This window comes from Gymnoscopelus microlampas (genome assembly GCF_963454915.1).
Source record: "Gymnoscopelus microlampas genome assembly, chromosome: 8".
Classification (NCBI taxonomy): domain Eukaryota; kingdom Metazoa; phylum Chordata; class Actinopteri; order Myctophiformes; family Myctophidae; genus Gymnoscopelus; species Gymnoscopelus microlampas.
The window spans coordinates 47,471,200-47,483,784 of NC_139945.1; the positions used below are offsets into that span (position 1 = coordinate 47,471,200).

At 41.5% G+C, this 12,585-nt stretch overlaps 1 protein-coding gene across 1 annotated transcript in view; it reads left to right on the plus strand.

Annotated features, from left to right (window-relative positions):
- col4a3 (collagen, type IV, alpha 3) overlaps positions 1–12,585 on the plus strand; it is a 74,931-nt gene that overhangs the window by 43,902 nt on the left and 18,444 nt on the right. Inside the window, exons 24-38 of the mRNA XM_084065092.1 lie at positions 72–164; positions 889–959; positions 2,410–2,598; positions 2,829–2,997; positions 4,417–4,509; positions 4,671–4,775; positions 5,890–5,984; positions 6,069–6,219; positions 6,753–6,866; positions 6,984–7,151; positions 8,995–9,084; positions 9,402–9,536; positions 9,793–9,891; positions 10,750–10,839; positions 12,368–12,507. Of these exons, the coding sequence (XP_083921218.1) occupies positions 72–164; positions 889–959; positions 2,410–2,598; positions 2,829–2,997; positions 4,417–4,509; positions 4,671–4,775; positions 5,890–5,984; positions 6,069–6,219; positions 6,753–6,866; positions 6,984–7,151; positions 8,995–9,084; positions 9,402–9,536; positions 9,793–9,891; positions 10,750–10,839; positions 12,368–12,507 (1,802 nt within the window). The remainder of the gene's footprint in view (positions 1–71; positions 165–888; positions 960–2,409; positions 2,599–2,828; positions 2,998–4,416; positions 4,510–4,670; positions 4,776–5,889; positions 5,985–6,068; positions 6,220–6,752; positions 6,867–6,983; positions 7,152–8,994; positions 9,085–9,401; positions 9,537–9,792; positions 9,892–10,749; positions 10,840–12,367; positions 12,508–12,585) is intronic.

Here is a 12,585-nt window from a genome sequence, read left to right on the forward strand (position 1 = left end):
GTGTGTGTGTGTGTGTGTGTGTGTGTGTGTGTGTGTGTGTGTGTGTGTGTGTGTGTGTGTTTGTGTGTCAGGTGAGAAGGGAGATACGTGTGTGTTGTGCACTCCTAGCCCAGATCCAGCACCACCAGGACCCCGTGGAGAGCCCGGCCAACCCGGAGAGTCAGGTGCTGACACAAAACACGACGAAATACAATTTAAAATCACTTCATCCTTAAGACACTCTCAAGAGTTACTTTTAAAAGGTGCACGTCAGAGTAAATAACCATACGTCAACAAACATCAGGGTACACTAAAGAAACAGTGGTTCTTTGGCATATTTGACAATCATAGAGGACCTCTTTTGGTGCTATAGAACACCTATCTACGTAAAGGTTCTATAAAACCCCTTTGTCAAGTGGTCTTATATAGAACCATTAGATTTGTCTAAACCAAGCTGAAGAACTAGTAGAGAACCTCTAAAGCAGTGGTTCCCAAACTTTTTCATGTCAAGGACCCCCCAAATTAATTTGTATTTGTCTGGAGACCACCATTAGAGAATATTTTGTGTTACGGTCCGTAGCACAAAATATTCTCTAATGGTGGTCTCCAGACAAATCTACAAGATTTGTGTTGTTAAAATGTTTAGAAAATATCCAACAAAAATGTTCACCAAAAATATTCAACAACTATTTTTTGAAAATGGCCGAAGTATAAAAATGGTATATGGTTAAACTGATTTTAATGTTATATCAACAAAATCACTGGGGACATCCTGGAACCACCTCAAAGGACCACTGCTCTGAAGAACCTCTGAAGAACCGTACAGGGGCTGAACATGTTCATTGTACGACGTCATTTCACAGTTAGTTGTGTATCATCATGTCTAAACTCTCTGCTGTCCTTCTCCAGGTCCATTTGGTGTCCCAGGGAGCAACGGTGACCAAGGGGTCAAAGGGCTTGCAGGAGCTCCTGGTCCACAGGTAGTTAAGTTTTCCTCAAACCCAAGGTAGTCAGAAAGAGGAGTCATGAGGTCATGAGGTCACAGCCTGTGAATAATATAACACAACCGTTGCTGTAGCGTTATTACAAATTGCAATAGCCAAGCATATTAACAGAGTGAGCTATTGAGGTCACTGGTTGAGTTTGCTTTCAGATGGTATTTGAACCTGGCCCCGCCCCTTTCTGGGAGCGGACATCCTGGCCCTTGCTGCCAGGAAGCCAATCAGAGGCAGGTAGGGTGGGTCTATAGGTGGGTCTGCTTAGAACTCCAGTGCAATGTGTAATAACCAGGCGGAAAGGAATCTCCGCTGGAAGTGACGCTCATGTCCGGGTTCTCTTTCAGCCTGCTGTTCCTATTAATGGCCCAGCAGATTTGCACTTGACCGGAATAAAAACGTAGTACAGCTAGAGACCCTTCAGTTCATTCTTTAATTGGCACCCATACCTTTAGTAAATTATGGTCTTTACCTTCTTGCTCAAGCCTAGCATCAGTTTGACTTTGGATTAATATAGTGGTATTCACCTGGACACCTTCAGCATGAATTAACTGAATTGAATGAAGGAACATGAATTTTAAGAAAAACATGTATGGCATTTTTCTGTCTTTATTAGGATAGGATATAGTAGATAGAAATGGGGAGAGAGTAGTCTCGCGTTACCAGACTGTTGCCTCCCACAATTGTCAAATGTTTCCGGCATACAGTCTGGGACTCGGAAGCTCTGATCATGATTATAAACCGGATGTGGAGCCTCCTCTCCATTTCCGTTTCGTCTTTACAGTCGCGCAAATTTATCCTAATATAAATACAAATCATCTAAGTATACATAGCTTGCTGCTTAGCAGAAATGGAAATTAAAAAGTAAAGTGTAAAGATATTTTAAAAGATATTTTCGTGAACGGAAGTGCCAGCTTCCTCTCTCGGATTTTGGGAGTTGTAGTTCCAGACTCTATATAGCATTCAGAGATTGTGGAATAGTTGTCTGGCTACGCGAGACTAGGGAGAGAGAGACAGGGAGTGACACGCAGCAAAGGTCGTCAGGATCAGGATTTGAACCCGCGACACGCTGATAAGCTGTATTGCAGGCCAGCAGTCCGGACCAATGTTGGCCTACCTTATCGCATAATATTATCCTATCATGGTCTGGCATAATGTTGGCCTATCCCCTGTAGTGCTTGACGGATATGAATTTATTTTAGTAAAGTGACATTCTTGTGAGCTGACCACCATCGTCATAGCTTAGCATAGCCCTTTCCAGCAAAAGTGCCGCTGTCTGTCTGTCTGTCTGTCTGTCTGTCTGTCTGTCTGTCTGTCTGTCTGTCTGTCTGTCTGTCTGTCTGCCTGCCTCGTCTGTTTATCTGCTTGTCTGTCTGCCTGTCTTTCTGCATCACTCTGTCTTTCTCTCTGTCTGTCTGTCTCTCTCTCTGTATAGGGGTCCTTTGGTTTCCCAGGTGTAGATGGTGCAAGGGGACCTAAAGGAGAGAAGGGTTTTATGGTGGCGACAGGAGAGAAGGGGGTGATAGGATCCCCAGGAGCCCCTGGACAATCTGGCATCGATGGAACTAACGGCACCCCTGGACTTCCTGGATTGAAAGGCATTCTTGGATTGAAGGGTAATCCTGTGAGTGACAACAGAAGACATTTAAGCCTGACTTATACCTTTTATACTTATCATTTATACTGTCGCACACAAAACATTTATCGGCTATTTTTGGTGTGTGCGACACGATGCGCAACCAAGTATATCTCAGGCTTTACCCATAATCCATTGGAATTTTCATGAGACTTCCTATTGTGTATTTATATTATTTTACTTTTTTACTGTGTGATTTCTGATGGGTGTTGCTGCAGGGGCCTCCAGGGCCAAAGGGTGATTGGGGTCCGAGTGGTATTAATGGACCCAGAGGACTTACAGGGCAGACTGGGCCACCAGGGGCACCTGGTATTGGCCTGACAGGAACACCAGGACCTAAGGGTAACATCGGGGTGCTGGGGCTGCGGGGCAGCTCTGGAGACGCAGGTAAGAATTTTATATGATTTCATAATTATTATTGTGTGTATAATTTGCTTACTTCACTGTAGAATTAAAACTAACTAGATTAATTAGATACAGTAACATAACAGAGCTGCAACGGACGTACAAGGGGCAAAACATAGTCTTGGCCACGCCTTCAGCCTGGCGGAGACAACAACTACTATACTACTACTACTACTATTATTACAGCAGCCCAGTACGACTACGTAAGCTGATAAGGCATTCTCAGTGGAGCACCCAGCTTCCCTCACTGTGGACATTTGCTTGTACAAGCCAAGCACACCGTTAATATGGATATTCATTTTTATTTTTAAGACATACTTTAGTAGTGAAATAACATAATGTATAATTTTAATTTATAAATTAAGATTTACTATAATTATCAACAATGACATGTTGTCCTTTTAGCATGTTTAAGGATTCAAGCAGCATTACTTTTTACAACATTGAATCTTTAGATTTGATTTGACAGCAACTGAAACAACTATTTGAGTTAGTAAATGACATACTGGACGACTTCACAATGTTAGCAAGTGATTGTCAATCTCATCTTGAGGCGCAGGTCTCCTGTTTCCAGCACAAATTACAGAAAAAGTTAGACAAGAGTCCTGACCGAAATCATACCATCTTGGCTGTCAGTGGATGCACTCATGTAATGGCGTTGACATACTGGATGTGTGGAGTTTGCACTTGATTTAAAATGAATCAGTAGCAATCTTGATTGCTACTGTAAACCTGTAAACCTGTTACCTTGTAAACCTGTGATGTGACAATAAACCTGATTCTGATTCTGATTCTGATTCTTATGCAATCTTAGCAATGCTAAAAGGATAATATAAAAAGTCCTGAGGGCTTGTTTCCATTGTGGTCCTATTCAATTCATCAAGATATAATAAAACATACAATGCAAGTATTCATCAATACTAGGAGCAGTAAAAGTATATTTACAGAAACACATTTTATTGGCATAATGGTAGAATGAAGTCATCCATAGCAAGCGTTATATCAGCATTTTCAAATTCTAAATCAACTGTAAGGTGGTTTTGTAAATAGATGATTGAATATAATATGAATATTCTTTGTTTACAACAGAAGTCTATAGGAGTACAAATCTCTCTCAATGGCTCTTATCAAAACAAGAGGTCACATGGCAGAGGACCAATCAAAGAATAAGTACTTATAAATAATAAGTACTTATATATCGTTATGTTCTTGTAATATGGTTAAATATTTGTTATACGGTTACTTACCGTTATGTGGTTAAGTGGTTTTGCCATAAATGGTTGTTAAATAGCTAAGTGATTGTTATATGGTAAAGTGGTTTATTACATGGTCAGTTATTATATACTTGTTTAGTGGTTGTCACATGGTTGCTACTTGTCTATCTTTCTACCTGTCTGCCAGGTGAGAAAGGGTCTCCAGGTGAAACGAAGACGACCACAGGCGAGCCAGGTCAGAAGGGAGATATGGGTCTGCAGGGGAACCACGGACCGAAAGGTGAGAGCAAGGACGTTGATTTCCTTTCAGACATGTTTGTAGTTTTATGATATTTTGTGTTTCTTTATGTTTCTAAACTACAAAATGTATTCATCTTCTCAAATAGACAATTCTTCTTGGCTTCACTAGTTGATTCTTATAGGATTGCTGTGTTACTCTAGGGAACACAGGTATGCCTGGTTTTCCTGGCTTCCCAGGCCGGTTTGGAGAGAAGGGGGAACGGGGCCTTTCTGTCCAGGGACCTCCAGGAAATACAGGATCTAAAGGTCAGCACTCATTTAATGCTTTATTCAAATAAGGTAAAAGGGAAAAGAGGAGATAATATGTTGTATGTGATCCTGTGTGTGAAATAGAGGAAATAGTGTCGGGGGCCACGCACTTTACAGGAGAGGTAAAAAACGATATCTGATTAGATTTTGGTCAAACATTACATTAACACAGCTTTACAATCATCAAGTGCTTAGCTATCATTCTGATTCACCTAAAATGCAAAACTGAAATCAACATGTAACTAGTGGTGGAAAAATACAAGCTCACAACGCCTCGCATAGCAACGCGTTGTGAGCTTGTAGATTTAAATAGGGAAAGTTTAAATAGGGTAGAAGTGGTTAATTTATGTTTTGTAATAATAATTAAAATCTACAAAGTATCAATTTTTCAAATAATTGTAGTGGAGTAAAAACTACAATATTTGCCTCTGAGATGTAGTGGAGTAGAAGTAAAACTGTTGAAAAAAAAATACTTAAACATTTTACTTGAGTAAATGTTCTTAGTTACCTTCCACCACTTCATGTAACACCCAGAGGAGCAGGGTGAAGGCCCAGAGGATCATCAAAGATCCTACTCTCCAGACTAACCTCTGGCCCAATCTCTAGCCAGATCTCAGTCCAGAATCCATTGCATGTGAATAGGTGGAACACAAACTCCATTGTGTGTAGAGCGAGTGACAACAGAAAAAATAAATACATTGAATTTCACTCACCCAAACATATATGTAATCTGTCACTTTCACCTTGCTGGCACACACTACATCTTCTAACTATTGTTAGAACTACTGTATACTGTATACATAGACATAGTTAAAAACACGGAACCCAAGACCTCACTGCATGAACATCTTTTTTTTCATGAGCATGAAGAAGTAAACCTCACATTTTTTGTTTTAAAACTTGGATTGTCTTATTTTTTTTTGGACGTGACATGGCAGAAGAAGCGACAGATTTATCTTGTAGTGTTGTAGGATTGACCCAGCGCTGGTTTAAAGTGTAATATGTTATTAATGTTGTATCAAACTGTAATATAATGTTATCAGCGTATTAATGTTATTGATGTTGTATTAAACTGTTATGTGTGTCATCAATGTGTAATATGATTTGTCAGGAGATGCAGGTCTACCAGGACCTCCTGGCTCTCCAGGCCTTGGCATTATGGGACGACCAGGGCCCTCAGGGGCCCCTGGGATTCCTGGACTGAAGGTAAACTGTGTGCATGTTGCTGTATGTTTGTTTGGGGTCATTTGTGTCTGTTTTCTTGGGGTGATTTCTTTGGTGTTGTTTCAGGGTGTTCTGGGTGTTGGAGTTCCAGGCCAGGCAGGCAGGCCCGGTGCCCAGGGAGAGGATGGATCTGTTGGGCAGAGAGGAGACTCTGGACCCCCTGGATCTAATGGAGGTCCTGGACGACCAGGGGGAGAAGGACCACATGGACCTAAAGGTCACAATACATACAACTATGGTTTACTACCACATGTATAACATATTGATATTATGATCTATATGTATTGTATTGTCCAGTCACCCCCTTGACAAGGATGCAGAAAACGAGCTGTAGAAATCAGATGTATTGGGCATAGCAATCTTTGTTGACAGATCCTCCTCATTTAATAATTAGAATAATGAACCTGGAGATACAACCCCTTCCACTGCCAACATCTCTTGTTCCACTTCACTCTGTTCCTGAGATATGTTATTTTTTACCTTGACTCAGATTTTGACCAAGGTTCAAGGTTCATGAATATCAACCCATCCATTCTCAAGTTATTTGGTTCACAGACAGAAAGCAGTCATTTTGTGAACCATTGAAGCTCACCGTTTTCTGGTCTGTTTTGGTTCCTTTGTCTCCTCAAAAGAACTCAAGTGGTGTCAGTAGTCCTCTCTCTCTCTCTCTCTCTCTCTCTCTCTCTCTCTCTCTCTCTCTCTCTCTCTCGATCGACAATGAACACAGCCCCACTGCTTATTTCCCATCAGGCACTGAGGGTCCTGTGGGCGACCCAGGACCGCTGGGTTTGGTTGGGTTGTGTACTAAAGGAGAACGTGGACCTTCAGGACAAGATGGAGACAGAGGCCTCATAGGCTTCACTGGTAACAGCCAACCTCCTGTTATACATAACAGTGTGATTATTATGATTAGTAATAGTTGTAATACTAGTACTTTTATTACTGCATTCAAGTCATCGAATATGTTTGGCTACTGTGCAGGTCCTCGGGGTGTTAAGGGACTGAAGGGGGACTCTGGCCTCCCAGGGGAGGGGATGGTCGGACCTCGGGGGCCATTTGGACCCCCAGGGTTTGATGGAGCTCCAGGCGCCAGAGGTGCACCAGGGGCCGAAGGCTTTTCTGGAACAGATGGACCACCAGGGATGCAAGGTAAACAAAAAAAAACACATAAGCATCCAATGCACTGCACACCACAGTATAAACATTCATTTTATACTGGACCCTGTAAAAACAATAAACTCAATGAACTCTCACAACCATTAACTACATTTTGTGTAGTTGATCACAATGATTTATTTATTTTATTGGCTCAAACTTATGATGAACTGAAAAGTAGTGTATTGTGATGTAGCCATATTATTGGAAAATATAACCAGCGTCCAAATGTATTATTGTCTCCGCCAGGCCGAAAGTCCATCCGTCCGTCCGTCCGTCCGTCCGTCCGTCCGTCTGTGTGTCTGTGTGTCTGTGTGTGTGTGTGTGTCATTCTGTCTGTGTACAGCTAATCTCCGGCACCGTTGGCTTGATCGCAGCGAAACTGTGCACACACACTCCCTGGATGCCACAGCGGAACCTCTGCCCCACATTTTTCACACAGGCCTTTCATAGCGCCACCAGAAGGCTGATTTGTGCAAAACACATTTTTGGACAGTACTCCTACAGATTTTGTCCAGAAATCCCGCAAATCGGTATTTTATCCTGATTGGCTAAAATTGGCTTCCAAAGTTTGCTGGAGTACTCCGTTTTGAACAAAATGCCTAAAATCATGAACACAGCATGCAATTTCCATGAACATTTTCACACACATTTCCATTAGGCCGAGGAAGAAATACCGCTTGAACATTTTCAAATCAGCCTCATGGTGGCGCTATAACAGGCCAATTTTTTGGCCTGTTATAGTTTTTACCTATAACTGCACCAATCTGTGTAAAACTTTGTATGCACATTCTCCAGAGGCCAAGGAAAAACCTTTGCTCTGCATTTTTCACATTTGCCTTTTATAGCGCCACCAGGAGGCCGACTTATGTAAAAAAAAAAAAATGATATTAAGCCTTCAGATTGTATCCACATTTCACGCAAATTGGTACACATGATCTCTATAGTCATGTGATCAAGACGGATCTGTTAGATTTTTCATATTCCATCCTGATTGGCTAAGATCGACATCTAAAGTTTGCAGGAGTGGCCCGTTTTGAACAAAATGCCGCAAATCATGAACACAGCGTCCGATTGCGGTGAAACTTTGCACGCACATTTGCACTACGTTGAGGAACAAATGCCACCCTTTTAACATTGCCCTATTATAGCGCCAACAGGAGGCACATTTTTAACACTTTTCTTTTTTATATTACGTATGCAAATTGTGTCCAAACATCATGCAAATCGGTACACATCATCTCTATAGTCAAGTGATCAAGATGGTTCTGTCCGATTTCCCATATTCCAACCTGATTGGCAAATTCCGAACAATGCTGGCCCACAATAACCTACCTGACCCGGCGGAGACCTGTGCTCCGAGAAGCACTTTATATAGTTATGTATTACTTTTCATGTATACAATAAATTATAAAACCAATGTTATATCTTTCATTCTCTTATAGTATCCTCTACTGTGTATACACAGAGACACATCATCAAAGTACCCAAGTAACCCAAAGCTGCATAATAATAATAAACAATTGTGAAGACCAGGAAAACTCTCGTCACAGTGTCTATTTCTCAAATTCTACTATACATTTGACCCTCACACGTACAGTATAGTAACACACACACACACACACACACACACACACACACACACACACACACACACACACACACACACACACACACACACACACACACACACACAGTTTCTTCTGTTTGACTTAGTGGCAATGATCAGCAGGCTGCCCCGAACACACACATGATGAACCTTTGGGTTCACAAAGGTAGGGGCCTGTTAAATTTAACGCGTCATTAAACGTGTTAATACATATGTGTTTGTGTGAAGGGCCCAAAGGTGATGCTGGCCCTCCAGGTGGAGTGGGAAGCATGGGGATGATGGGAACATCAGGAGTTGAGGGACTTCAGGGACAAAAAGGCATGTATCTATCAAATCATTCTCATTAGAATAATGATTATGTATTTATGTATATGTCTGTTTGTTTGTTTGTCTATCTATCGATGCAGTACATCTACGCTTATAATTAATCTATATGTATATCTATACAGTATATCTGCCTATGTCTTTATATCTATATAAATATACCAGGCATAGCTAGATAGATACTGTATATAAATATATCCCCAACCTAGCACTTTGTAAGTCTGTCTGTCTGTCTGTCTGTCTGTCTGTCTGTCTGTCTGTCTGTCTGTCTGTCTGTCTGTGTGTCTGTCTGTCTGTCTGCCTGCCTGTAGGTGTGATGGGGGTGGATGGTTCGAATGGTCCTCCAGGACAGCAGGGTCCTGAAGGAGAGGCTGGTAACCAAGGACTTAAAGGCAGCCAGACTGTCATAGAGGTGTATGGAGACCCTGGATACCCTGGAGATCCAGGTATTCATAGAACTCTGCGTGCGTGCGTGTGTGCGTGTGTGCGTGCGTGCGTGCGTGCGTGCGTGCGTGCGTGTGCGTGCGTGCGTGCGTACGTGCACCTGTCTCTCTACCTGCCCACCTGTCTGCTTGTTCCTCTGATGCCTGTTTGGTTGTCTGTCTGTCTGTCTGTCTGTCTGTCTGTCTGTCTGTCTGTCTGTCTGTCTGTCTGTCTGTCTGTCTGTCTGCTGTGGTTGTGATCTGGTTGTGTTGTCTCCAGGTCTGTCGGGTCCGACAGGGCCAAAGGGAGAGGAAGGTTTACCAGGACCCCAAGGACCCAACGGTAACAATGGATTCCCTGGTAGTGCTGGGCCCCAAGGTACATTTACAGTACATCCGCATGTGTATATATCGTACATTCATGACTAACTGCTTACTATGAATCCAATCTTTATTTTTGAACACATTTTAAACAACAGCGTTGAACCAGTGCTGTACACAGTAAAAACAAATTGAATAAAACTAAATAAAACAATACAAAATACATGAAAATGATTAAAAAACAAATGAAATGTAAAATAAAAGAGAATCACTATGGTCAGTCGAGAGTCACCAAGGTACCGTAATTCAAGCAAGGAATGAAAAGCTAAAAAACTGCCACATGACCGCTGCTTTTTATTTTGTTAATCAAGGCTTTGTTCATAGTTTTAATGTTTTATGATCCAATGTGCAGTCAAGTTCAACAATGACATAATGCAAAATTCTGAACTCCAAATGTTGTTTGTTAGATTAGCTGACAGATCGTGACAGATCACTATCCAATAAGTATTTACAGACTTTGCTGTAGCAGGTAGACTTTAGGATTGTGTACCAAAAATACAGTAATGACTCTTCAGCTTCAGATTTCTGCATCTTGATTCCAGGGAAGTGTCATATTGGCGTATTAATTAGGGGTTGATTCTACAGGTGTGGCATACTGGCATAATTAAATAGATCCTGGTGTCCTAAATGATGGCAATTTAAAGCACACCCTTGGACGTGTGAACTGAAACTTTAATGTGTTATGTTTGAGCATCAGTGTGTGCAGATGATGTTCAGTTTTCATGTTTGTTCTTTTAAGTGAACATGTTGAGGGCAGAACTGAAAATGGTGTGTGTGTGTGTGTGTGTGTGTGTGTGTGTGTGTGTGTGTGTGTGTGTGTGTGTGTGTGTGTGTGTGTGTGTGTGTGTGTGTGTAGGGCCTCCTGGAGATACTGGCAGACATGGAGACAAAGGAGTTCCCGGTGTCCATGGTAACCCCGGTAACATAGGAGATATGGGGTTGCCAGGTAACAAACCCCAACACTCAGATCATATATGTATATATCTATATCTATATCTATATCTACATCTATTATTTTTGGGCGGTGCAACCGCCCCTATAAGTGAGGTTTGGAATTTGCACTGGGTGTGATTATTTTATACTTATTGATTAAAGGTAGCGTAAGTGATTTTCAAAATAAGTGTTAAATAGCTTTATAATCTGATAGTACTCATTGCTAGAGTGTTTGTTCAATAACAGGAGTCTCCATGTCTCTCCAGCTCTTCAATAAACAAAAAATGCATTTTCAGGTCAGGATACCAATTGTATCCAATCAGGATAGAGAACTCAGTCAGGATACAGATTAAACAGGTGAAAGTGGTGACACAAAGAAATGAGCTGAACTGGAATAGCCTGGATCCAGACCATAGACTCCGCCCACTCTCTGAGTGGACGGCTCCTCTTGGTCTGGTGTCATAATGCGAGCCTATGGCTTTTCACGGTCGAAGAAAAACCTGTCATATCAGATTCGGAGGTGGGGGTGGTCTAACGACAAGCCAATCAGCGAATATCTGCTAAAACAAGCTGTGCGATGACGTCAGATATAGGCGGATCCGTGGATCTCTTGTGATTGGTTTAGGGAAATTTGAATCCCCTAGAACTGGAACGCTATAAAAAATAAAGATGATAAATGGGTCTCTCTCCTGATTGGCTGAAATTTTGTCACCTACTGTACCTGAAAATGTATTTTCTGTTTGTTAAAGAGCTGGAGAGACGGGGAGACTCCTGTTACTGAACAAACACTCTATAGCAATGATTACTATCACAATATAGTGCTTTAACTTTTTAATACAAAACTTTTTTTTTTAACCAAAAAATATCACTTACCCTACCTTTACCCCATTAAGACCAGGAACTGTGTCATTTCTAGATTTGAGCTAAAAAGCATTATTTTACACTTTGGGCTATTTAAAAATAGCAGATATACAAGCTCATAGCGCAGCACCGAGTGCCGCGCTACGAGCTTGTAGATCTGCTATTTTTGAAAATGTGTGAAAATGTGTACAAATCTTTGAATATATATATTTTTAAAGCAAACATTTTTAACTCAAATCTTTGCTTCTGGGGGTCCCTGGAACAAAATATTTTGATGGGGGTCCGCGGCCAAATACATATCATTTTGGGGGTCCTTGACATGAAAAAGATTGAGTACCACTGATATAGAAACATACGTTTTTCAGAATACTGTTGAGATTTAGGAGACATGTAGAATCGGCTTCAGGTCTCAATGGGTTAATATGCTATTCATGATATATACAGACAGACAGACAGGCAGACAGACAGACATGTACTGCACATACATACATACATACAAACAAACATACATACAGTACATGCATACAGATACGGCTGCCCTTGGTTGGATAAGTTCAGGCAACAATGAATGCCCTTGTGATAAACTATACACATAGTTATGATTATATATTTTTGTATTTGTTATTTCTTCATGCATTTCTTAATTCAATTCATACTCGTCCGGATTTGGTTTCTATCAGGTCAAAAGGGTAACAAAGGGTGTCCAGGCAACCGTGGACAAGCAGGTTCTGATGGAATGCCAGGCTTCACCGGCATTAAAGGTTCTAAAGGAGAACCCAGTGTCCCTGGACCAGGACCTAAAGGAGCTCAGGGAGAAAAGGTACCACACACACACACACACACACACACACACACACACACACACACACACACACACACACACACACACACACACACA